Below are 27,523 nucleotides of genomic sequence, written 5' to 3'. Positions count from 1 at the left end.
CGTATACACGACCGACGTGTGAGAAGTGTCAGTTCCACTGACGCTGATGTGGTAAAGTGTGTGAGCACATGGAACAGCACAGCGTGACGTAGCCCTTTCACCCCTTGCCTTTGTGGGCTTCTGTCAAATATGATGTGAGCTAATTCTTTCACAAAGCTGCAAAACAATAATAATTTCTTACTTTTTAATTATCATTTGGTGACAGACATTGGATGAAGGAAGGAGGCGGACATCATCTGGGGATAAACCAGTAAGAGGGTTTTGTCTACCAGCAGCTGTGCATGAGCCATCAGCAGCTGTGCACACACTCTTCAGTGTTTTAGGATAAAATCACACAGAAAAGCATCACTCCAGATGGGGAAGGCTTATGTATGTCAGCCCTCATCCAATCCCACTGCGAGCGTATTCCTTCCTATGCCGGTCACTGCCCAGCCTCCACCAATCCATCCTGGTGCACCTACGCTTCTTCCACACTAACTTCATGTGAACATCTTCCACACTTAACACAGTAACATCATCCAAACCTGGTGTGTTTGAGCGCACTAGGCATCAACATTCTGTTAGAGCTGGAATTGCTGAGAAAAGCCCTCAGATCCAGCTCTGAAACACTGTTCCCCGACGCACCTGATGGGCACTGTGGAAATTGTGGTGTGCAGATTTGCACATCTGTTTCTCTCTCATGTTTGTAAAGGATGAAGTGGGTAACAATGAAGTGACAAACCCCATTGAAAATAGCACAGCCAAGCTTGGGAGACTTTACTAATTATTTCTTACTATATTTTTAATGTGCAAAATGAAAAGCATGTTGAGAGTGTGTGAAAAACAAACCTGTGTCAAGCCAAATGGAGTCCCAGGACCTATGCATATGTGTAGTAACATATGCCTTTATGCTTTTGCAGGTACGCATGTTGCTATAGCTCCTGTGATACCGTCTCCAGATATTGATTCTCCATCATTCTGTAACCCAAACAAACTCACCCCACCTTTAGCGGTAAATACCAGCATTTTGCAGCTTTCAGAGCAGAGACCAAGGCCCTCCTCCTCGCTCATGGCTTGTCAACAGCTGCTTCCCACTGGCAGAACTGCGCTCTCAGATCCTTCCTCACCCCACAGCTCCCCAAACACTATACACAATCATTGGGATCACGTGTGTAGAGACACCCAAGTCAATAAACATCCCATTTCCTATGAGTGTACTTGAGAGTACTGGGAGCTAGAAACACCTCCTGCTTCCTTTCTGTCCAACAGCCTTTTCTCTGTCTCCTGGAGGCTTCTTAACTATACGTGACGTACTCCAATGCCAGGTGCAGCGAGCTGAACACAGACCCCACATCACCGTCTACGCGCAAACAAAAGCAGAATGACCTCTTGGCAGACGTGAAAAGCTTGACCCAACATTTTACACCTTACAGAGAGAGACCAGCAGGTGGCCATGGTGGGAATCGCACTCCAGTGCGCTCCAGCTGTGCACGCAGCATCCCACAAGCCATGCTTGCCCCCATGCTGCCACCTTCAGCCCCGCATCCCCCGCCAAGGAAAGGTTCAGGGACAGGGGAAGAGCCACTCGGAAGCAGCGAGATGCCGTCTAACCCGGGCGAACTCTCGTGTGTGCGGAAACCAATGTCACCCAAAACCTGGCCTTCCCTCTTTCCTCCCACCCCCTCCTCCTTCCTCACTGTCCTGCACGCACCGCACCGGCAAAGGGCTGGTTCTGACTTCATTTTCGGCAGGTATGAACCCAAAATGGCTCCGCCACCCCCAGTGCTGTCACTCGGCTCCACGACCAGCCAGACACCTGCCTCTTGCTCTCCTCCAGTGGTCCTGCTCCCCGAGAAACACCAGCGAGGCAAGAGGGAGGCGGGCGAGCCTGTGGGACTTCTCCACAGCGTCCTGCCCACCTCTGGCTGAGGAGGCAGGACACCACCCCACACCGCGCCCGAGGTGAGACACGAACCCACCCGTGTCACTGCGTGCAGGGCCGCCCGGCAGCCCCTCTCCCTCTTCCTCCCCCTCCCCATCCCTCTGCTCCGCCTGGCGGCCGCCGCCTTGGGCCGCCCTGCGCGACACCCACCGCCACATGGGCGGCCGGTTCGGGCCGTCCCGCTCCACGCCCGCCCGCGGTGGCCACCCGACCCGCTCCCACGCGTCCGCGGGCCCACGCAGGCCGCCGCCCCGAGGGCAGAGCCCACCCCGCCGGCTCCTCCCCTCGGCCCGGGCGCCTCAGCCCCTCAAGGACTCCGGGGCGCTCAATGTCAGGCGGGCGGCGCGGCGCGGGGCGGCGGCCGGCAGGGGGCGGGCGAGGGGAAGCGGTGCCCGCCCTGCGCGGGAGCGGCGGCTCAGAGTCGGCGGCGCTGGCCATGCCGGGTGGCGCGGCGGCGCGGAGCTGAGCCCAGCCCCAGCCCAGGGCGGCCGAGCCCGAGCCGCGCCGCTGAAGGGCACCGGCGGCGGCGAGGCTTCCCCGCGCTCTTCCCGCGGCCGCCCCGCAGCATGGAGGCTGGGAAGCGCAGCTCCTCCGCCGGCAGCCGGGACGATGGCAGCGCTAACGCCTTCCCAGCCAAGCCGGCGGCCCCGGCGGAGAAAGCTCAGAGCAGCCCCGGCGGCGGGGGCAGCGGGGGCAGCGGCGGCGGCGGGGTGAAGGAGCACGGCAACTCGGTGTGCTTCAAAGTGGACGGCGGCGGGGGCGAGGAGCCCGTGGTGGGCTTCGAAGATGCCGAGGGTCCCCGGCGGCAGTACGGCTTCATGCAGCGGCAGTTCACCTCCATGCTGCAGCCGGGGGTCAACAAATTCTCCCTCCGCATGTTCGGCAGCCAGAAGGCGGTGGAGAAGGAGCAGGAAAGGGTTAAAACTGCGGGGTTCTGGATCATCCACCCTTACAGCGACTTCAGGTGAGCACCTCGCCCGGCGAAAACTTCGGCGGGGTGCGTGTGTGTGTGGGGGGAGGGGTGCGTGTGGGGGGCTGCCCCCTCACCCCCGGCGGGCGGGCGCGGACTCGCCCCTTCTCCCTTCCCTCCATCCTTCCCTGGCCGGTTCGCCGGCTAAAACTTTGCCTCTCCTCTCTGGGGTGGGGGGAAGAGAACCGGTGTCTCTGTGGGGCAGGGAGGACCCGGCGCTCTCCACCGTGCTGCAGCCGGGACGGACCCGCAGGCTCCGCTTCGGCCGGGCGCTGCCCGCAGCCCTCGGGCTGCGGGCAGCGCCCGGCCGAAGCGGGGCCTGCGGGTCCGTCCCGCGTTGTCCTCGCCACGGGGGTGCGAGAGCTCGCCGGAGGGAGGGCAGGCAGCGGTGGCCACCTGAAAATCACATCTCCGCCCCGCGCCGGGTGTGCGGGCTCTTTTGCCCGGCGTTAAAACACTTGTTCAAGGTGGGGTCGGGCGATGGAAGCGCGCCTCGGGCAGGGCGGCAGCCGAGAATAACTTTATCCCGGCGAAGGCCGCGTGGGAAACGGCGTTTCCCTAGGTTAATTCGCGTTTCCTTCGGCTGGAGGAGCGTTGCCTTCACAGTGAGTTACAGAATCGCGATAGCCCCGTGAAGAGCAGCGCAAATAAATGCCCTGGAAGAGCTGTTTCCCTATAAAAACTACATTTTTAAGGCTTATTTCACTGTATCCCCCCCCCCCCCGTGCCAGCTGGCTGTATGCCTTTGTAAATTTAAGGCTCTCTATGATATTTGCTGAAGAGCAATCGGTGTTGTTAAGCGTGTTTAGTCAACGGTTTGAATTGAACAGCCTGCGTTTATACAGCAAGTGAATTGCACCAGAGACCACATTTAAAAAAGGAAAATACAGAACGTTCAGTAGTTCCATGGATATCCTAAGAAAAAGTAGGTTAAATAGAACATGCTTCCAGTGGGAACGGGAAGAAATACTTAAAAAGTCTAAGTTTCTGTGGGACTATTCCGAGTGAGGTGTTACGCAGTGAGCTGTGCTAGCACCTTGCGGTCGAGCCCGAGAGCAGTACAGCTACAAGAGCAGAGGAGCTGGGCAGGACTCACTTATGTCTCGAAATCATGCTTCAAATCCCTGCTTTTTTTCCTGGCTCCCTGGAGGCAATAAGCTGCAGTCGTTCTTTTCCTGGAGTACCTTTTCCCCCTCGCATGCCAGCTCAGCTGCACTAGCAGGTGCATTAAGGGGGGAGAGAGCCAAGAGTCCACCCACTCCCTTTCTGCTAGCCGGAGAGGGATGTAGCAGGTCACATCTGGTGCGGTGGTCGCATGTGTAGGGGATTAGGGGGGTCTGATACCCTCTTACTTATCCGTGTGCATGCATGAGTAACTTTATTCACGTGAGGATTCCATTAAAATGAATGTGATTATTCTTGCGAGTAAATTCCCTCTTTTTGGTGTAAGTTTGGTTTCTGAGCGAGGTACACAACCCAACGATCTTTTGAGCAATAGGAGCTTATGCATCATATTGTGCAGCATGTAACTTTTTAAGCTGATATGTGAAATAGGTGATAGGTGTGTTTAATCTGTTTCGTTGCAGAAATATCTTCTAATTCTGTCCTAATTCTTCCTGTGGTAAGGTTTAGAGATCATAGCATATGTTTACTTATTTTTTTTTCAGTAGGAGTAAACAACACTGCATCCTTTTCAGGCCTGTTTTCTGCATGTTATTAAATTAAATGTATTTTCTGAGGGTTTTTTTTGTGTTTTCATTTTATTAGAACGGAGGTGGTTTTTTTTAAAATAAAGTTCATAGTCTTTTATTAGTCTTGGGATGATGTGGCCTGATCTGGACCCAATTTTTTAGCCAGTAGGACTGTGTCACTGAGAAATATGAGATGTTTGTGTTGTTTCTCCTGAAATAATTGCAACAGTATAATGGTACTACTTGTTTTGGGTGGCAGTGTTTATAGAAATGGGGGAAGAAGTTGTACTCTGTAGTATATTCATCTTCCTATATGGGAATTGTGACAATGCTAGTAAGTGCCTCTTAGCAGTATCTCTGTACCAGAATAAATGTGTATGTAAGTATGGAGTTGTTTTGATTTATTTTTGCATATGATTTCGTAAAAATGTAATGCTTGTTTATAGACAAGCCTTAAAGCATCCAAAGAGACCGGGTTGTTCTAATTTCACCATGTTAACGTTGATACCACCAGGGGAAAGAACTAAATTTTGTACCTAAATGACAAGAAAAAGGTAAAAAACCTGAATATTTTATAGTATCCAAGTGTGAAGATTTAGAGTAAGTTGCAAATTTACCCATTATTAGGGTGTTTGTGGCATATACGAAAATGGACATCACAGTGAATTTTAAATATAGGCACACGTAGGAGAATATTGGGTTTACCACATAAGACATTCTGGTACAGCCTCCTGTGGACTCTCATTTATTTCTGTTTTCTAGTTCTTGATGCTTGTATGCATTTGCTGGGATACTTTAATGCGTTTGGTTACACTTCTTGACCTCATTCTCATTATTTTCATAAAACTTTGTATGTTTATTTGCACTGAGCAATATTTTGCCATGTTGTTTTGGGGGGTGGGCAGCATCCCTTTACCCTCCTGCCCCCCTTTTTTGGTATGAACAGAGTGTGGAAGCTGTGTCTCTGAATTTGGTGCTCTATGAATCAGTTACTCGCATCCTTGTGGGGCTTGGTCTCTGGTTTTATGGCTGTCTGTCCTGCCTGTGTTTCAGGAAAGAATTGGCTCTTCATCAGGCAGATGCACCCTTGGAGAATTAAATTCAATAAGCATTACATAATTTTTCCACAAGGGGACCATTTTGTTCCTGCTTGTCTTTTCCCAGTCTTCTGAGGTTAGTGTCTAATTTGGAAGCTGTTATGTAAACCGAGCACCTAATGCACATCAAACCCAGCACAAGACCTCTGTTTATCTCTTTGTAGCTGTGATTACTGCCTCTCTAAACTTGGACAAAAATTCTGTGTAATTGCATGACTCACAAAAGTGAATTTATCGTCAGTGTTTTGGTTAGAGTTTATTGAAGTTCCTGCGTGCGTTCTGTGAGATACCGAGTGCCTCCGGCCGTCCCTCCTCACGTGTGGAAGAACGAGCCTGTGGGAAAGCATCACTGGTCCAGCCCGGTGGCCTCTCAGCCACTGGATGAGACCAGCATGAAGCCAGCGGGAGATGGGAGCAACTGCACGTGGTTCTGCTGCTGCCATACGCGTTTCCTTTCTTTCATAGCAGAGTTGCGGGGGATGTGGCGTTTGGGTGACTTTTATATGTTACGGCCTTCTTCTATTAGTGGAAATGTACGTGGCTGATTTTTCAGACGATTAATTACTCAATGTCCTTCTGCACGTCAGGAGTCTCTTCAATACTCAGAGGGCTTGCTTATATGTGCCTGCGCTGTTGATCCGTCCCTGTAGCATCTCCCTCCCTCCCTGTCTATGGGTACACAGAGAAACTCGCGCTTTTGTGGAAATCTCAGTTTTGTTACGACATCAGCTAGGGCATATGTAGCCCACAATCCAAAAAGAAAACAGAGCTACTAGCTCCAGAGTCACATGGGAGAAGCATCTTTTGACCAGAAATAGCAATGTATGAGAGAGACTGATGGTTAAAGTTCTCAGTTTGATGTTTGGGAACAGCCTTTCACTGGAAGTGGGGACAAAAATTTCAGTTGGCTTCAAGATGAAGTGAAGTAAGACTGTGATGTGGAGTTGTCTGGCAGAGTAGCGGATAGGGAGGTGCAGTGCAGGCAGTACTGGAGGTCTTTTTCCTGGGTAGATGAATACAAAGTATGAACTGATTTGCAACAATAGCAAAAAAACTACTGACGTTTTATGTCGAGAGAAGCTCTCTGTGTAACTTCTCATCTATTCAAGGACCAGAAAACATATTTTACTCATAACAGAAAAATAAAAGCAAAGTTAATTCTAAAACTTCAACAGAATATTACAGAGCAGAGTGAATAGTAAAGGTATGCCAGATATTTTTAACGTGTGCAGCATTCCAGTTTCAAAACATTTTTGTATATGCATTTGAGGGTTACCATGCAAATGTATGAGGTTGATCATATAAATCTTTATAAATCATAGAAAGCTCTATCAATGCTACCTTGTAAGTAAATTTAATGTCAGTGGGTTTTAATCAGGGTGAAAGACACAATAGTATTTGTGTGTGTACATCTAGGTACTTACAGAAGATTATTTTTGTGCGTGTTGCTTTTAACAAACATCCTGTATATTTTGTGCAGTTTTATGCAACCCATCTACATTGTCATGCACACGTGCATCTTATTTTTTCATTTAAGTATGTGCCAAACTGTAAGTCACAATTGCAACATATTAGCATGCCTCATGTTTTTTCTTATACTTTTCTCGATTTTGACCTTATATTTGCCTTATGAATCGATGTTCTTTTCAATTTGAACCTATCTTTCAAACCTGCCTTTGACCACCAGCAGTCACCGTAACGCGGTAGACTGTGCATGTTACATGTGCAGCTCACATACATATTTCTAAAAATTGTGCATGCATTGGTTTAAAATGTGTTCTTCTTTGGGACTGGTCTTCACTCTACATACCCATCATTTATATTTTAAGAAGCTTAGGGTAAGCACTTTGTCCCTGTCTTTTGTCACATGTCTGTAATGTCTCAGTTGAAGCAAATGAGATTTATCTTTTTGTGAGCTGTAACATAGATTTATATAGAGCAGTAGAGTTGGAAGGTAATGCTATATGTGACGAAGACAAAATGTGTTGTATCATACTTAAATGTAACTGATATAGATATATGTATGCAAAATTAAGTATACAAATCATGTTGGTTTATATTAAATAGATCAGATAGAAATTAGTGTGGGTTTTAGTGGATACATTATGTCATTGGTAGTGTAGGAGTATGAAATGTCTGCAGTTTTGGATTCTCAAGGCAGTCATCTCAGTCTTGTTGCTCAGGATCTGTCATGAAGTTCTCTTACACTGTTGAGACTTTTGTATTATTTGCTAATAAACTGATAATCAAGGCTTTATAATTATACTGTTCACATTCCTTGCACAAGCCAATTTTTTTTTTTTAATTAATTATGTTTTTATGACTGATGCACAGTTTTAGCTAGGGCTGTCTTTCATGTATCATTTTCAGATACTTTTGTGGCAACTATAATTTTTATTTCTATTCAAAAAACCTTTGTACAGCTGAACTATTCCTGTTACTTGAACATTCACTTTTTGTACATGACTAAACAATAGAGAACCATTTAGTATTAAAAAGATTATTAGTAGTGCTTGGCTTTTTATTTGCTGCATTCCAACAATTTTTGCACTTTATTTCTGTAAATGCCCCAAAGGATAAAATGACAAAATCGTAGCATTAATCTAAATAATGAACTTATAATGTCTGAAAATTCTTTCTGACAGTAGGTTATATATTAAGCTCTATAATAGTTCCCCAGGTAAAATGCAACTCCCATAAAGGTGGGCTGAAGAGAAATATGATAACAGTCCTCAAATGCATAAATGGATGTTACAAAGAGGAGAGAAATTACATAGAAGTAATGGGGTGAAATTGCAGCAACAAATATCTAAATTAGATGCTTAGGAAGCAGGACCAAAAATAAGCAGCGAAATATTCCACTGGAAATGCTTTGATGTGGAATACGGGCCAGAAATGCATTAGGTTGTTTTTCATCTTCAGTTCCTATTATTTTTGATATTGAATAATGTCTCATCATTGGCTGTCACTGATTCATTTGTTATGAAATCTAGTTGACTGAAGCTAGCTATTGGCATTTCTTTTTGTACCAGCTGTACACATGTATGAATGAAAATGGACATGTAGCGGTGTATGTTGGGCTTTTGGGCTCACAAGGGCCATCTGCTCTTGTCCCCTTTGAGACTTTCTTCAAGAATCACGAAAGCAAGCCAGCTGAGTCCACCTGAGGTTGGTGCAGCAGCCACTCGCCTTCCGGACCTCTAGGGGATGTGGGAAGGATTATGCCTTTGTTTGTTCAAGGAAAGCAATTCATTTTATTGATAAGACATCCTTAATGTCTCTAGATAATGTAGAATACTAATGCATAGTTTGAGCTCATATCGATGTTGAACATTTCCCAATTTTCATTATGTTCATTCTAGTCCTGGAATAACAGTGCATACATTGCATTTTCTTTCACGCTTTTGACATGTTATGTACTTGAACATAGAACAAAGCTTACAGCAGAGAAAGAGCTCAGTAAGCGTAACTCAAATAATTCCTCAGTTCTCTGAGGTACTGTTAATTTAACTTGGGATGTTTTGAAGATTGCTGGCAGCACCTATGAAGAAGTACACAAGTACATTTTTCTTCTGCAAGATGTTTTATTTTAGAAATTCAGCTTCTTCACAGTCTAAATAAAGGCACATATGTTCATCATGATTTTGAGATATGTTTAAAAAAAAACAAACCCAAAATTAAAGCAAAATGGTACAGAATTCCCATGAGTAATCTAAAAGATGACGTTTTGGGGAAGTTATATGCGAGTGTTTAAACTTTGACCTGGGATGCTCAATGCCATGAGACTTCCTCTTCAGTTTTCTGACTTTTTGTTTTGACTGCAGTGAGAAAAAAGCACTTGATTAATATCATCTATATATATACTTATAAAAATTTAGATCTCTTAAGATCAGCATCTGCTTGGGTCTGTGGGGAGAAAGCACCGATTCTGTTATTCCGATTGATTATTTTAGCAAGACTACACAGTTTTGAATGTGTACTGACACGTTATTTGTTAGCTCATCAAAATAACCAATGCTCATAATCGAATCAGTAAAAGTTTTTTCTTCTTGTACTTGAGTATATGGAGAGAACTGTGAATTGTAATACTGTGTAAAAGCATGGAACAGTAAATAAAGGTCTGGATTTAGGTTTTGGGTTGCGGGTTTTGGTGGCTACAAAGATAAATAAACATGCATAATGTTTGATAAGTTGTGTAGGTTTTTTTGTGGGTATATAATCAAGTTAAAATTTGAGTGGCTCACTTTCTGATTGTTCAGCCTGGGGCAGCAGAAATAGAGACAAATGAAATCAGAGGTCACTTAAAAAGTATGAATCTTTACCTCTGCATTTCTGCCTACCTAAGATCTGTGACATTGTAATATTTAATTAAACTTTGTCAGCTTTTTTTGAGAAGCTTGGTTTGAAGGTATTAGAAGGCAAAATACTATTTTTAGAGAGGAGGGTAGAATATGAAAATTAATAGAGAAATTGACTTCATTTGATTGTGAATAGAGGTATCCATTCTCACTTCTGCTTTCACTCAACAGCACGCCTGAGAGCTGTCTTCTATGTCAACATACAATTTTTGAGAGAGAGGAAACTTTTAACCTACTTTGCAATGTTTAATTTTTAACCTGACAGTATAGTTCTTGTTAATTGCTTGAAAGTCCTTTAGCTCTCTATTCTCTGATTCTTTCCCAGAGGCATGATTTAATTTTAAAAATCATAGTGTATTCAGCTCTAATTATTGGAGGGCTCGTTCTAGACACATAGTGAGGTATGTTAATGACCAAAAACTGTATCAGCTGCAGTCAATGTCAGTACTACCTCAAGGACACTGTCATTTAGCTCCCATAAAATCTCTGCTAATATCTTTTAATCTGATGATAGTCAGATTCAGGCAAGCTGCATGATATTTTGCAACAATCTTACTGCCTTGGTTTGCAATGCAATTGGAATAAGTCTGGAGTAGACTTGTGTTCAGAAAATGTTAATTTGATTACAAAATAAATGCAGTCGGTTTCCATTATGTGTTTAAAAAAACCCCAAACAAACTCCAAACCATTTTTTATTTGTGCCATGTTGCATCATGTAGCTAAGAGTAGGATTTTATTCTTATTTTATTAAGTTCTACATTGTTTATGTGGAAATCTTATCTAAAGAAGCATGTTATTTTATTTATTTACAAAATATATTTATTTTATTTAATTTGTTAATTATTGTAATTTAGCATGCTGCTAACATTAATAAATTTTCTATCTCTAAAAATGTCATATTTATTAAATTCTTATTAAGATATTTTGTTTTCAACTGAAAAAGCACAGATTGCTTTATGATCACAGTCAAAGCTAGGTTGTAGGTGTTTTTGTTGGTTTTGTTTGTTTTTTTTTTAATTATGTAATTTAAAATAGTGAATACACATAAAAATTGTTTCTACTGCAGGTTTTTTTTTTTTTAGGTAGTATTACCCTTTTTCATTCAGTTCTCAGTCTGAAATCCACTGAAGTTTACTCTTGTGCTAAAGCTCTTACAGTAATTTACCAGATCCTTCAAGAAGCACCTCTCCTTATGGCATGACTGCAGCAATAGGCAGTGTGGTTCTGATATGATCTAACGTTAAGCAAACCTATAGATTGCAATAAATTTAGGGTAATATATCATAGGATCCTAACGATAAATGATTATTCTAACTTGCTCTAAGTCAAATCTATGGAAAATATACAGAACTTTTATAAGACACATAGAGTAAGGTCTAATCAACTGTGCCCAGGAGATGGAATAAATGTATGGCTGCAAAACCGTGGGGATGCAATCAGGCTTTCACATGACTACTGAGAGGTTTTCCATCAGGCTTTGAGTTACTTCTGTCTGTCTGTTCATTCCAGGAGGCCTTATGATTTCTGTCTGGTAGAGAAATTACTATGAAACCAGTAGTAGATAATAATACCTGCTAAAACATCTTATTACTGGCTGACAGTACACACCTGCAAGCTTCTGGATTCCCCAAACACATCCTGGGCTAGAGGTCCCTTGGGATGGCTGCATGTGGGCTTGTTTGCACTTGATTTCTCAGTGAAGATAACAGCTAAGCCAAGCTTGTCTGTCACTCTGGTTCACCTTGTCTTTAGCGCCAGACAAGCGCAGTAGTAACACAAAGATTTCCCTTTCTGACTAGGGATTAGTCTGTTAGACGCAAATTTGGAAAAAAAAACCCCGTAAGTAGTAAAATAAATCAAGCATATACCTCAAGCTTCAGTTAATAATTAGGTACCTTTCTCGTTACCCACCTTACCAAGTATACTTCAGAGATGTCCTGTTTTTCAGAGCTGCGCGTCCAGTGTTCATGGAAACTGTTATCGAGGTGACTCCCCAAATACTGAATCCTGCTTTTTATGTCTTTTATTTATAGCATTTCTCATGGTCTAATTTTTAGGTAGTGAAATCCTGCTATAAGCAACTTGCAGTTCTCATTTGAAAGTTATCAGGAGCACAGTGATGTAGTCCCTAAACAGATTTTTTGTCTTGAAACAAATTCTCTTTTCCTTCATTCTGTTTTTCCTTCTCCCTCCTACATCTTTTCCTGAAGATATAATGAATTCCTTTATATAAATGGAAATGACGCATTGATTTTTTAAAATTTTTTTCTTAAAATTTGTTAACTCTACTATGTAGTTTCCCATTGTTACTGAGTCTGTTAGCTAGAAGGTACTGAGCTCTTGGTTCTAACTAGCAGGGAGAAGTTAGACTAGGTATTCTTCATAGTGTCTTGGAGTTTGTCAATAAATAACTTGTAATAATAAAAAAAATAAATATATGCACATTTTCTATTTCCCATGACTTGGCCATGTTGGCAGCTTTCTGTTGAGAATGGCAGCTGGATGCATTTGAACATACTGTTACCATAGGCCTAGTAACAAGATACTTTGCCAAAATTGTCCCCTTGGCCCATTTAGTGCCAGCTTGGGAATTCTAGTGTTGCATGCATCTATCACATTAAAGGTATAATTATAAGAAACACACTTCTGTAATGGAAAGGGAGTGTGGTGTCAAGAGTAAGCACTGCCAGATGGTAAGCAATCTAACAGAGCATTTAAAAAGGGTCAAAATCGAAAATGTCTGAAATCCAGTGGCTTATTAAGCAACAGACGTTGCATGTGTGTGACAAGTGAGAGATAAGTAACCTAATTTAGGTGCCTGCATGACCAAAGTTGCATTCTGTCAGTATATATCTGAAATACGTGTTTTTACTAACTTAGAGGTGTTTTTTGAAATTTAGAACAGAATATTAAAAGCACTGATATACTGCTGGGTATTGAAAAGTTGAGTAGGATCTGTACATGTTCTTATTGTGTATTTATTGAAGCAGTGAATTTATTATGATGAGTGATCTCTCTGAAATGGAAGAAGAAACCTAAAAACAACTTTCAAGGTTTTTGATGTTGAAAATAATTAAATCCAGGACCTAATAATTGTATTATTTCATATGCATATTACTTAGCTAGATGTGAATTAAATATGACATAAATGATGACTGAATCCAATTAAATGTCTTTAGTTTTAGTTTCCTATTTAATGGTATTAGCTATGAGTTTAAAATTTCTTGCTTCCCTTTAAATTGTCCTCTGTCCCTGTTTCCTAAAGGTAGATTTTCTGGTAGTCTGCCTGTATGCTGTGCTCTGTCGCTCACATAAAGGCTAATTTTCTTTTGCCGAGAGATGATTCTCGTTAAGACAGGTCTGAGGAATACTTCTTCAGTATTATGCAACCTGTCAGTGTTATTCAGCAATTTCCACCACCTACCCCCTCATTCCCCAGGACTGTATGAACATTGCTCGATGTGACCATGGTTGTTTCTATCATTTCTAAGCTGCAGCCAACTTTTACATTCTACACAGGCTAGACCAAATTTATCTTTCTGTGGAAGGGATGGGAGAACTGAAGTGAACTTCCACTCCCACACTTGTTCCTTGCAGCGCGACAGAGTTCAGACTTGCTTCAGGGAAGGAGAGGTAGCTTCATAGCCCAGGAATGCACCTACCATGAATCTGCATAAAATGGCAGCAGATGTTCCTGCTGGGGCTACTGACTTGTAATTCCATGAAACGTCACTGAATAGCAACTCATCTTAACATCGAATGTACGTACTGATTTTATGCCACTGGCAAAATGAGCAAATGGAATATGATATTTAACTTGGTTTCATGTTTCCAGTACAAACTTTTCCATTTCTGAAACAGTTTTGAATATGTCAGTTTTACCCAGTGCTCTGCACAGAGTGTGCAAATCTATAGGACGTTAGATGAAGATCTGAGATGGAAGTCAGAAGCCTATCTTTGGATTTCAGAACAAGCTAGGGACCTAGATACTTGTAAGCATCTGGACTCTGTGGCTGAACATCTTTCATAATTCTAGCCATAAGGAGCCGTAAATGGTAAAACTGATTTTTAAAAATGTCACCCATGGGTGCTGTGCATTTGCAGAACTAGTATACCAGATTAATTTGAGTTTGCTTCGTGTTGCGTTTCTGCCATATTATGTATTTTGATTTGCAGTTTACAGATCAATATATTTTCTAAGATTATGATGAAAAGTTCTATTAATCATTTTTTTCCCTCAGTTTCTTGCTGTTCTCCACCAATGAATTATTAACATCTATTTGGCTGTTCTAATTATTACACATCTTCAGCTTAAACATGTATGAATAGTTCATAACTCACTGTCCTCCAAAAATGCAACATAAATATTTGGCTAAATTAAATTTTGTTTTTCTGAGGGATACTGGCTTGTGGCTAAAACCTCTTCTGAGATCTCCAAAGTAAAATGTTTTCATTTGCTGAAAGCCAGAAACCTATTTATTATATTTAGGCAACTTCATTTTGAGTGAATATAGATGGAAGATAAAGATGGACATCTGGTGTTTTATTCACCACGGTAAAGGGTAGCTCTTTTTGTTTTGCTGTATCGAAGCAACAGCCATGTGTCTGTATGGGAGTAAATAGCTTCCTTGGCACTTTTGCTGTTGTTTATAGTTCAGGTCATAGGTCCTTGACCAAAGTTTCTTTGAGTGCTTATTTTAGAGGTGCTTATCAGTGGCTACGATTATAGGCAACTTTACTTGCAGGCAAACACTTTCCCTTGTCACCCTTAACCTGTACCGTGACTGATCTCGAGAGCAGCGCAAGGGCTGTGCCATTTTTAAGGAATATGAACCACTTTGTTTGAATGCCCGAAGATCGGAGAAGGAGAATTTTTTTACCAAGAGACTTCAAAGTCAACTGTGAAAAACAAAACACTCTACCAAAATATAAAGTCGAGAAGTAGATTATTAAATAATTCCCTTTTATATTTTTTTCTGATAAATATTTATAGGTGAAGCGTATAACAAAGCCTGTGGTAAAGTTTGAATAAATTTTCAGAACTTAGTATCTTTATCAGTCTTTTATTTTTCAGGCTGAAAACTGACATGTTTTTCTGAAGTTTAAAGTGACTTCCTCTCTTTTTTTTTTTAAAAAAAAAAAAAGGAGACTGTGGAGGAAAAAACCCTTATCTAATATACATATTTTGTGTAACAGCTCTACTTTGGATGGTCTGTCTCAATGAAGATGGATTAGAATGTTAAATTAATCTATGTATTGGTAACAAATATTTTCCAGTGTCTCAACAACCATTTCATAGGACGAAATTAAAACAAAATAATTAACAAATATATTTCACGCCAAAAATCTGAGGTAGTTCAATAAGTACTTTCAACACATCGTTTGTAAATTTAATGCATACTGTTTTTAGAAATGGATCTTGACCATCTTTTCAGTGGTGTGTATACCTGTGACAAAATGTAATGGAACCTCTTTTTTTAATTACAACTAAGCAATGGGTATGACCTGCAGTACTGTTTCTGGCAAAGGTGTACTGGAATGAGACAAGGCTTCATGGCATGTAAAGGCAATCTCTTGGAGCGCTTGACATTCCAGGTTATCTCCTGTTTTGCAGATCAAAAAAAAAAAAAGTATAGGTAGGTTGTTTTGTTGAGTGCTTTTCAGAAGGCATTTGATTGTTTGCTTTTGTAAGAATAACCAAAGTAATTTCATTGAAAAAAAGGGCTTTGTTTCCTTATACTGAATTAAATTGCAAAAGGGCCATTCGGTAATTGCATCCATCACACTGACCAATGTTCATAAAATGTCGGAGGTGGAAACTTGGCTTGTAATCCAATTCTCCACCCTTCGCTGAGCTGCTCGCAACTGCAGCGCGTGAGGTTTCACTCAGGCCTGCTTGCGTGGAGCTTGCTGGAGCGTTAGAGGATAAGCAGCATGAAAAGATGACCAGAGAAGCAGAGTTAAAACTAACAAGATCACGGATACTTAAGCCAGTAAATAGAACATCTTTGAACATCATGTATTCTCTTTCTTGTTTGCTCTGTTTGTTTTTCTGGGTTTTCCTTTTTGTTTTAAACAAGAGAATATCAGGTCTATCTGATCACTGCTCTGTCTAGCTGCATAATTAGTTGATTTGTTTTGGCAGTGCAGGCAGAGCGCTATGCTGTCAAAAGGATGGTAAGACTCAAATGTGCAGTATGTAAATTGGGAATTTTTAAAGAAATGTTAAAATTACATTGCATCTGCTTAAATACTGTGGAAGGCAAATGGCTAGCAGAGAGATCTGGATACAAGTGGAATAATTAAAAAAATGGGGCTTTCTGAATGTGGCTGGTGGAAGAAGAAACCTGCAAGAGCTGCATTTTATTTCTGGTAGGGACAGGTGCTTTAGTGTATGAAGTGTGAAATTATGTTTTGTAAGATAATGGTAAAACGGAATATTGAACTTCCTAGCTCAGCCTTCTCCTGCCTCCCGCTTATTAGTGCAGCTCTTCTAAAGTGCAGCTGTAAAGTTTTTACCCCTGTAAAAAGGGGTTCGTAATAAATGCATATGGGTAAAAAAAAATAAATGCACATGGAAGATTAGTTCTTTCATTTTTTAAACTATTTTGTGCTGCGCACATTGTATTTTCAATTAGTTGATGTTTAGATAAATTGGTACAATAAATTCAGTTAATAAAATTAATAAAATATCAGTTCAATAATCATACTAATACAATTTTTCAGTGTGTACATTTGAGCGTGTACCTGAATGTCTCCTGTGTTGTCCCAGGAATCAAAACTGTTCAGCCCAGCTGTTGAAAGTGAGGACTAATTTCCATCCTCTGCTGGAGAGGATTTGAACCTGTACATTTCCTTTGCATAGCACTTCTGGCATAGATACTTCCCATACAATATCACCCACCTCTCAGCGTTGTTCTGCTCTGATGGAGCGAAGAAGTGACAATGCCTCTCCAGTCTAGTGGTTGCCTTCCCTGGGAAGAAGGTTTTGGTTCCTGTTCTACACTATATTTATTTAGGGAAAGAGAACATGTCAGCAGTGTACCTCACTTCAGGAGACACAATATGGCCTGAGGGTAATGAATTTCCATGAGGTGGGCTCAGCTCCCCAAAGATACTTGAGGAAAGTCGAGTGGATTTTCCTACGCATTGGTGAGAGCTCTTGGTATTGAGCTGTTTTGCAAAAGGCGACGTACGTGACCTGGCCATAATTACTTATCATGTTGCTCTGTTTTGAATTTGAGCTTTCTTTTTCCTTTGTTTTTCTAAAAAGAGTCTGAATTATATTTTAATGCTTTTTCATCACAGTATAAGTAAAAATTAAGAAAAATATAATTCTGATTTGATTTCAACACAAATTCCTTTCTCATGTTTTTTCACAACAAACACAAGTTATATTAATATATTTTTAATTATATAAATATTTTAATTGTATTTAATTACATTTTGAAGGAAATGACACCGCAATATGTGATATTCATGGATTACAATAAAAAAACTGACTGATTCATAAAATGATGCATCCACTTATTTTGAAGGGTTCAAATTTCAGTACTTCTTTTTATATTTGAAGACACTGAGGCTTTGGAGCCAAAGATCAGCCATAAATAGTTGTAAAAGGGAATAATAATTTAACCTGATATATGTATGCTATGTCTGTTATTTGTTCTTGCATTAGAATCTTGTGTAGATACATAAGAGCTGTATAAATATTGTCATGTATATTTGTTTTCACTCATGATGTAGCAGTACAAAGCCTGCATGTATAATCCATCAACTTGTTTCATACCTATTTATTTATAGTTCTTTTGCACTTTTTCAGATCTCTGATTTTTCCCTTCCTGAATTTGAAGATTACCTCTTTTTTTTTTTTCAGTTTAAACATAGTGCCCAGTCTTGCCTTCAACAAACATTTTCAAGAAATGGTGCACCAAATTCTAGAAAATGAAAATTTGTGGTTGAAGCTGCTTGTCTAAATGTACTGTATCTTTGTACAGTTGTATGGACAAAGCCAGTTTTATCTCTGATTATCAGAATGAATTTGTTAGTAGTAGCAGTATATATGTCAAATACCATAAATCTCCATGTCTTAGGTGAACTAAGTTTGATGGTCCTAGTCCTTTTTTTTTCATCAGAGGTATTCACCTCCAAAACCCAATTGTGCCAGCTCATTTGGTGGTTACAGGCCAGGCTCTTCACCAAACCTGATGACTGAGGTCTGTCAGTAGCTACTGAGCAGTCTTCCCCATCCTCTCCTTCTCTGAAGATAAGTAGAGAAAATAGACTTTTCCCCATCAGCAGAAACTTTAAAGATTACACTGATAATTGAGAGATTGAACTAGTTAAAAAAAAAATAATCTATTAAAGAAGAGTATTAGGTGATACTGTCTGGCTTTCTTCATTTTGCAAGGGCGTGTGGATTAAGTTACCTTCCTTTTTACATGAGGCTTTGTTGAGAAGAATTACAGAAGGCTTCTCCCAATTTAAGCCTCTGAATTTTTACTTAGTATGGAGGCATCCTAAATGTCATGTTTCTAAATGGCACTCTTAAAATTACTGTCACCACAAAATTCTTAATTAATGCAAGTGTTCCAACATGAGATATGAGATTATTTTGCAGCTGAAATATTTTTAGATCTGTCTCTTTCAAACTTTTCCTCATGCCTGTAAAGTGGTCATTTCTAATTTGAGAATGTGAATGTGTATTTTACAGTGATCCACTACAGAAATTTGCTGACACTTAAAGAATCAGTATGCGGCAATTTGCAATTGGTTAAAGGGTTGGTAATATGAAACTGAAACAAATCAGCTGGAGTCCCTTCACAAAACGTTGCCTGATACTGAGAGGCGGTGGTCTAACAGTTTGAACAGGGAGGGTAAATTTGAGGAAGATACGTCACTTGGGCTATGACGCGTGTTGATGCAGAAGCAGTCTTGATGATCTGAAATACACTCGTTTTGACCAGCATACAGGTCAGCATAGACAGATTCAACTTTTTGCCGGAGAAGGCTCATTTGTGAGTCCTGACTCTTCATCAGCACTTTCTCCTACCTGGTAGCTATCTGGACAGGAGCACCACGTTGCTTTTTCGCCGAGGAATGGGGCTGAAGAAAGGAGGAACTGTGTAAAGACGGGGGAAGTACAAAAGCAATATCTGAGCTCCACTTGCAGTGGTGCACTGTTCCTGCACAAGGTTAAGTGGAAGTCAGGCTTTAATTCTTTCTACTGTAGTTTAATATGTTTCTCTGGAGGAAAAGCAACTGCAAATATGGATGTATTTAAGCACTTGTGATAGGGGATTATTGGCTAAAACCAAAGAGACTCATCATTAAATAATATTGCCATATTATATAAATGTCTCTTTGTCCTTTCCTTCCTCCCTTCCCGTATGCAATGAGGGCAACATTACTCCTCTACCTTTATTTCTCAGAAATCTGAGACTTAATTTGTCAATGCATGTAAAATAATATAAAAACTTTAGACAGACGCTACTGCATGCATACAAGAATTAAAAATCTTGTGATGAAATGTCCACTTCTTAAATGTTAATTGAATTTACTGAAAATATACATACATTTATAGGTATGTATTAGTGTAATGTTAATTATTATAGTCACCACAGTGACAGTACTGTGATTTTCTTTTCTAGTAATCAAGCCTTTGAAGCGCTCAGTCTTTAAACCTAACCAAATGCTGTAACCAAAGCCTTTTGAAAGTAGTAAATTGCTGTTCATTGGCTTTGCTGGGCTCTGATCAGGTCCCCCGAGAGCTGCATTTATCTAATCATCTGCCTTGCAGATAGAATCACAACTGAGCAACAAATTGAAAATCTCCACTGCTAAGTTGTGTTTAGTTATCAGATAAAACTCATGAAGTCTGTTTGAAATTGTGTAAGTTTGTAATTTTTAGATACATTCTATGGCTATATAAAAAGGAGACTCAGTATTGCTGAATTTTATTAATCTCTCTTTGAATTCCTTTTCCGCTACCAGGTAGGAAGTTGCATCAATATTTAAAAAATAACAGTGAGGCACATAAATGGGATCTCTAAGTATACATGGCTAACCTGGAAGTAAAAGACTTCAGCAAGACAATCAAATGAAGATTTTTGCTGGTGTGAAAAATTCATTATTATTTTATTTTTTTAATCACTTTTAGTCTGAATCAGAATGAAACCATCAGGCTGGAACATTACCAGGTCCACTACTGCTCAAAATCTGGGCAGGGAAACTGAGTTGTCAGAATACCAGCCTCTGCCGCATCCCAGACTGACTAGTCTCAGGCAGGTAGAGAAAGCCCTTCTGCTGCGTCAGCAGGTTACCTAGCTAAGTCAATGAAAGTTCATTTAGATCGATATGTTTTAGTTTAAAAAAGAAGAGCAATTATTGATGAAATTTTCACCTGAGAAAGTGTCACAGCCTTCTACTTAATAATATTTCTGCCCTTGAACCTCAGCAGTTGAAGTGTAGGAGATAGTATTCTACTGTAGCGTGTGCTTTACAATCAAAAGGGATGAGCCATGGAAGGGACTCTGCTTCAGCTTTACAAGATTCCTCGTTTGCTTTTACTTAACATAAGCTAAAACCTGTCACAGCGGAAATAGAGGAGAATAAAGAATATAAATCAACAATTTCAGGAGAACAGTTTATCTTTTAAAAAAAATCAAAAAACTAAACCTGACCTTCTGTCTTCCTAAAGTTTTGCAAAATTAAGTACCTTCAGATGAGGAAAATTTTATCCATACAGAAGGACAGCACAACTGCAGAAGTAACCTGTTTGCTAGTACAAACCTGGCCAATGTAAAGAAGTGTCACTTCACTAGTCATTTGTATTAATGTGATCACATGGATAGTTATAGTAAATTCTAAGTTTGGAAATTTTAAAATAAAAAAATCATCAGACAAAATCATGGAAGCACTCCACAATAGATTTGCACCATTTAAACAGAACTTGTTCCATGGAGGATGCTGAATGCCATATCTCTTATTAAAATTGAAGGAATTTCATATTTAATTTATATGGCTTTTTCCCAGAAGAAGCATGCTTTCCTCTAGGTGTGTGTATGTGTAAGAGAGAGACAGACGAGCAGAATGAAATGGATAGCTGGGCAGAAGGGGATATCCTCACTTTCAAGTTGTGAAAAAAAAAAAAGCGATGATTTTTCAGAAAGTTTTCAAGCACAGACACCTGTGCAATCATGAAAAGAATTTGGGTGCCCTGAAAAAAACTCTCCCTTCTTCGTTCTCCTGTCCTTTCCAACACATCCCAGTAGTTATCTGGAAGTTGCAGATGTTTTCAGGTGTGTCTAGTTTTGATCTCTCTTACTAAAAGTATAATATGGCTGCACAGCAAGAGTAAGATGGCATGTCCTGTGAGAATCAATTTCTGACATAGATAATACTAAGTTTAGTGCTTGTTACAGTACGTTGTAATAAAGTTTTAAATTACTGTTATTTCTACTAGGATTGTTTTGTTTGGTATAGCACATTGATTTCGCTGTTAGGTGACTGATGATCCATGAAAGCAAAAGAAACAAAGCTGTGTTTGAAGGTGAGATAAAAAAAGTCAGTGTTCATTTCACCAAGCATCTGCTAGTCAATCAAAATATTTAACTGAAGAGGAGCTTTGTGAAAATTTTTTTACAGTTCCTGATTCTCTGAATGTGTACAGTAAAATCATGTCTCAGATGCATCAGGTTTGCTTTAAAAAATATTTTACAAGCAATTTGAATGAATACCTTTTTCAAAGACCTCCCACTTTATAACATGACTGACGACTGTTTGTGACTGAACTTCATGAAGTTTTACTGATATGGTTTGCCCTTTTCTATTAAATAATCAGACTTTTATGATCTTTCTGGAAACTTGGAAAACTTAAGCAAATCCCTGACTGCTCTGTTGCCTTAAGTCACAGTACCCAGTGCCTTAGAAGTGCTGTTCACTCCGCCATATGGTTTGTGAGACCACAAAAACTTCTGCTGGGTCAATATGAGTGTACTGTAGGGAAATAATAAAGAAGGCAAAACTGAATGACTTTTTACACAGCTGTCTATACAGCAAATTATGCAGAAAATTAACAATTTAGAGCCGAAATTTCCTTCCTTAAGACTTAGTTTTCTTTGGATTGGATATATAAAGTGGAAAATGAAATGCCTCTTAGAATTTATAGTGCCTTACGTTATTAAGCTTAGTACAAGCATTGATTAATTAATACTAAGTAGTTCTTTATGGCTGCTTAGGTAGGCACTCATTTTGAACTGTTCATCCTATCCAAGATAGCCTGTGGCAATAAATAAACCACCAAAGCTTCAGCACCATGTTCCAGAGCTGTAAAAAACACCGTGTTATTACCATAAGTTTTGAAAGTACAGTAGATAAGTTATGAGTGAAAAGATCACTGAAAGATGGCTATGAATCCAACTAGTTTTATTTGAGAATACCAAAGTAATAATTAGTGTGATGATTTTTTTTTTATTTCTGTATAAAAGAATTCTTTAAAATTTAGAAAATATGTAACTTCAACCTGGTTTTTTTTTTTATACTTTTTTAATACTTGACTTTTTTCAACTAGAGATATTAAACCTCCGAGTCATTCAGAAGCATTTTGAAAGTTTCAGGAGTAGTTCAGTGTGGTGTGGTGCTGGCCTCTGTACCTTCCGCTGATGGCTACTAGCAGTAGCTGTACGGAGTTAGTTTCGGAGGGGCAGTAAGCGGTATAGCTGTTTGCTATGGGGCTAAGGTAATTTCTTTCTTCTGATTGCTCTGAAAGATCTCGCTACCCCCAGGCTCTTCTTTTCTTTTCCTCGTTCTCAAAAATTTTGTGTCATAGGCCTCTCTCTTCTTTGCTTTTTGTCAACATTTTAGAATACCTTATGCAAATCTGGAACTCTGAGATTGTAAGTTTTAAATTTATAACCATCCTCACTGTGGTATAACCACCACACCAAAAATAAATAAATAATGCTATAAATAGTTTGAAGCAAAGGACTGCCTCAGTGTCTCAGCTCCTTGCACTATCTCGTAAAGCTTTTCAGCTTGCCCTTAGCTACATGAATAGTAGAATGTTCTGAACCGGTAGGCAAGGAACGCATTGTATTACTTTCTCTGCACAGGTCACAGAAGGGCAATACAGGGAGTTGCGTCTAGTTTTTTCTCACCTGGAAGAAAAATATCGTGTAACATGGCCAACAGAATGGCATTTGGAAACATTTTCCTAAAAGAGAATGACTTCTAAATGAAAAATATATCATAATATAATAAGAGTTTATCTTACTAACCGATCAGTTTATACTATATAGTGGGCTAAAATCAAAATACAAAACTGGTACAATCTCATAGTCCTTAGCATTCAATCTTGTTTTCTTACCGAAACCCTGACGCTTCCACTTTTGATGACATGCAACATCAGGAACTCCAGTGTGTTTTGCATAATCACAGTACATAATGATCCTCTAAGCCATGGATTACTGTAGGATAAACACACCTGGTTCTGTATTATATTTTATGTTGGCTGGCTGTTGTGCAGCTTGGGTTAGCCTTTGTTGCGTAACTGCTCCCTGTGCTGGTGAACGTAAAGGTCAATCTGAAATTGAGCAATGCTTTGCTTAGGCGTGAGCCACAGATACAAGCATGCCTCTTGTGATTATTTCCTAGTTGTTTTCCACTCATTTTCAGGATTCCTTGGAGACGTTTATTCTCCCACAACAGTTTTGTGAAATATTTTGGTCGATAGCATTGTAAAAGTGTTTGTGGTAATGGTACCTGTAGATAATAGCAGAAGTGATACATGAATGTAGTAGCCCCTTCTAGATTATTGAAAAGGAATCTAGCACAGCAAGAAGTCTATTACACGAGTTTAAAAAGATAAGAGAAATTGGGAAGTTTTTGACAGATATGATATGGATATGGTGAATACCATCACATGCTGAGCGAAAATATATACAGGCTGGATAAAACTGAATATTTATAGCACTTAGTAGTCACATTTATGGTAAGATTGAAAATGTGTAAGACATAAATCACATTGTGGTACACAGGGAATTACTTGTAAAGTCTATTTCATGCAATTTCTAAGTACCAGTTAAATGGACTTTTCTAGCTATTCTCTCAAATGATAGTCAAGCTAAGTTTAAGTCTAAGTTTAGTTTAAGTTTAGTTTAAGTTGTCTAAGTTTATCTTGGAATAAAGAATTTTTAAACTGGGAAGTTTCATGCCACTCTCAATCCTCTGCTACTCTTCCTTTAGTATGTTTTACAGTTACAGTTAATTATTTATATTCTCAGATCAGCAATTTGTAAATATAAGTATTTTTACGGACAAATGTGAAACAAAGGGAATTTGTAAGCCTGGATCATTTGGCAAATACAAGAAGCAATCTCTGAAATCTAATCCATATGCTCTGTGAAAGTCCAGCAAAAACTAAACTCATGATTCTGAAATGTTCTGTGGCCAGTTAAACTATTATTATTGTTGATTGCATGAACTTTTACCAAGATGAAGGTGTTTCTTGCACGACAGGAGGCTGGTGCTAGTGTGATGAAGTGGCCTGCAAGTCAGTGCGGGAGTGGTGTGCTGGTGGCATGTCTATCACACGTGCACCGCGCGGGGCCCCACTGCCATGGAGGGCTGGAGCAGGGAGATAGTTGTGAAGACATTTCTGCCTCTAGTCTCTTAGAAAGTCTAATGAGTTCATGGGGAACTGTTGTCGACTGCTGTCTGTGCCTCCCCGATCATGTTCTCAAGCAGAACAAGAGGTTGTGCATTGGGTTCAGGCTTTCTCAAGGCCACTTTCAGTTCTTTTATTGAATAACTTTCTTTGACGATTTAACGTTTAGGAGTTACCATAATTTTCTTAAAATCTGTTGAGTATATACTACCATCCCCTGGAAGTCTTCCATCAGGATAGATGTATATTCTATGCAACAGGTGGGTTTACTCACCATTCTAAGATAGATACAAAGTTATGAGTGTGGCTCAGTGTACCATCTGTATCAAGCACCCTTAGCAGCATTCTAACAGGATCAGAGGGAGCCTTTAGATACTTCTGGAGCAAAATGGTGAAATGCAGTATCCATTTTATACTATGCAAGTTGCAGCTATTACTGTCCAGACTTCTTAGTTAGCTCTGAAAGAAGATAGACTATGAGGTTGTAAAAATGCATGAAAGTTCAGTTCAGGTTGTAAAAGTGGATGAAGGTTTTGATGTTATTTAATTTTTGTTTCTATTTTCTGCTTCAGTGCTTTTTTTCTCTTCCTGTAATTTTATTCCATCACTGTAATGGTATGAGTACATTTGCAAAGAGGTACTTAGATTTAATATCTGTTAGATATTTGGGTTTCCATTTGGATAGAAGCCTTAAAAAAATATTGCATTGCTAAAGCAATTCTGATTGGCATCAGACATCAGTTTTAGTTATATAACCCCCCTAATTGGTTTTGACAGGAGTCTGGAGAAGTCCACTGAGTACCACACATGCACACCTTTCAAGTATACCATGGAGTGATAAGCCATAGTACTGTCTTTATCCTAGATTGGTATTTTTGAGAAGGAAGGCACATAATGAAATGTATTAATTACTTTGCCATCTCTACTGATCGTGAATATATTGAATGAGAGTTTTCTTAGCATTAACAAAATGTTTAAGCAACTTGAGGTGAAGTTGGCGGCATGACTGAGACCCTTTTTCTAAGTGTGTTTTACCACAGTACATCAACCATTCTGTTTCTTCCTTTTTTTTTAAGGTTTTACTGGGACTTAATCATGCTCATAATGATGGTTGGAAACCTTGTCATTATACCAGTTGGAATCACATTCTTCACAGAACAAACAACAACACCATGGATTATTTTCAATGTGGCATCAGACACTGTTTTTCTATTGGACTTGATCATGAATTTTAGAACTGGGACTGTAAATGAAGACAGCTCTGAAATAATACTGGACCCTAAAATCATTAAGATGAATTACTTAAAAAGCTGGTTTGTGGTTGACTTCATCTCATCAATACCAGTGGATTATATCTTTCTCATTGTAGAAAAAGGAATGGATTCAGAGGTTTACAAGACAGCAAGAGCACTTCGTATTGTGAGATTTACAAAAATCCTCAGCCTGTTACGTTTATTACGCCTTTCAAGACTGATTAGATACATACACCAGTGGGAAGAGGTAAGATTTATACAGTTATAACATCATTTGCTAAGATCTTATTCCTACAAAAAACTAGTCAGGTTTCTCTGAAGAGCTACACAAGAAGCAGAATGGAATAAAGAGTTTTCACTTGCCAATTAGTGTAATTACATACAGATGTTAGTAGAAAAGCCTTCTTGGAAAAAAAAGTACAGAGTAACCATCTTCTTTCTGCTAACAACAAAGACCAAAAATATGTTTGGGACAATCAACACAATAAGCATGGGTGGGCTCCTGTTGAGAATACTAGAAATTTTAGCAACCACCTGAATCTACGTTTGAGTTTGGTGACTAGCACTTAAACTTATGAAGTCAATATTCTTGTAATCACAGAGAACTTAAAATACCCGTTCATATTTTTCTATTTCAGGAGAAATTGAAACCATTTATAATTGAGTAGAATTCCTAGAATGCTCATTATTTGAAGGCTGTATGTAGGCTGAATATATCAAATACTGACCTTCTTTATAAAAAACGGGTAGTTCAAATTTTGAGTCATTGCCTTCTAAACTGTCAAGTCCACTATTTCCAGATGTGACCTTATGCTGCCTGCTAATTTGGCATGGTGACACTTCCAGGAAATTATGGCATTCCCTAGTTTGGCATGCTTTGGGCTAGAAGTGTTTAATGCTTTGGCATATACCACCATGATTCAGTCATTTCATTTCTTGCCTGTCCCCATTTCTGTAGTTATAAATATCATAATATATTTTAAAAGGAAGTGCTAAAAACATGGGAAAAAATAACTGCTGTTTTCTAAACCTTTCTTGCAGCAAGTGTAATAAGAATTATTTTGTAAAGTATTTTCATAGAAGCACTATTAAAATAGATTTGCATACATTTATTTACTTACTTTGATAAAGATTTATTTAATTACAATAATATTGAAGGATGGTGTACCATTTCTGGTGCTTCTTCTGCTGTTCACCTCAGTATTATATTCACTTTCTAGTTAAACAGAAACCTAAATGTGAAGACATCTCAAATAAAGTCAGATTATATTTAAAAAGTCATGATGCTGGATGATACTAAGTATAGAATTCTAATAAATTTACAGTTGTTTCTTAAAAAGCTCCTGAAATAGGTAATTATTTTTTATTACTGTATTTTGTAAATTCTACTTCTTTTTGCCTCCCTGTAACGCAGTGTAACTATGTTTTTGACACAGAAATAGAGCACTGCAGTTCTGGACTCAATTTAACTAAGGCAAATGATTAAGCATATTTTGCAGTTCTACCATAAAGCTGTGCTTTTGTCTCATCTGTGCTTTACAGAGAGACAACCTTCTGAAACGTGTTCA

The 27,523-nt window shown here is 39.5% G+C and overlaps 1 protein-coding gene across 1 annotated transcript in view; it reads left to right on the top strand.

Moving 5' to 3' along the window:
- The first annotated feature begins 2,302 nt into the window (after positions 1–2,302).
- The window catches only part of HCN1 (hyperpolarization activated cyclic nucleotide gated potassium channel 1), a 203,092-nt gene continuing 177,871 nt past the window's right edge, over positions 2,303–27,523 (top strand). The window contains exons 1-2 of the mRNA XM_074570419.1: positions 2,303–2,885; positions 25,779–26,202. Of these exons, the coding sequence (XP_074426520.1) occupies positions 2,488–2,885; positions 25,779–26,202 (822 nt within the window). The 5' untranslated portion in view covers positions 2,303–2,487. The remainder of the gene's footprint in view (positions 2,886–25,778; positions 26,203–27,523) is intronic.

This window comes from Larus michahellis, chromosome Z (assembly GCF_964199755.1).
Source record: "Larus michahellis chromosome Z, bLarMic1.1, whole genome shotgun sequence".
NCBI lineage: Eukaryota > Metazoa > Chordata > Aves > Charadriiformes > Laridae > Larus > Larus michahellis.
This window is presented reverse-complemented; position numbering and strand designations above follow the sequence as displayed.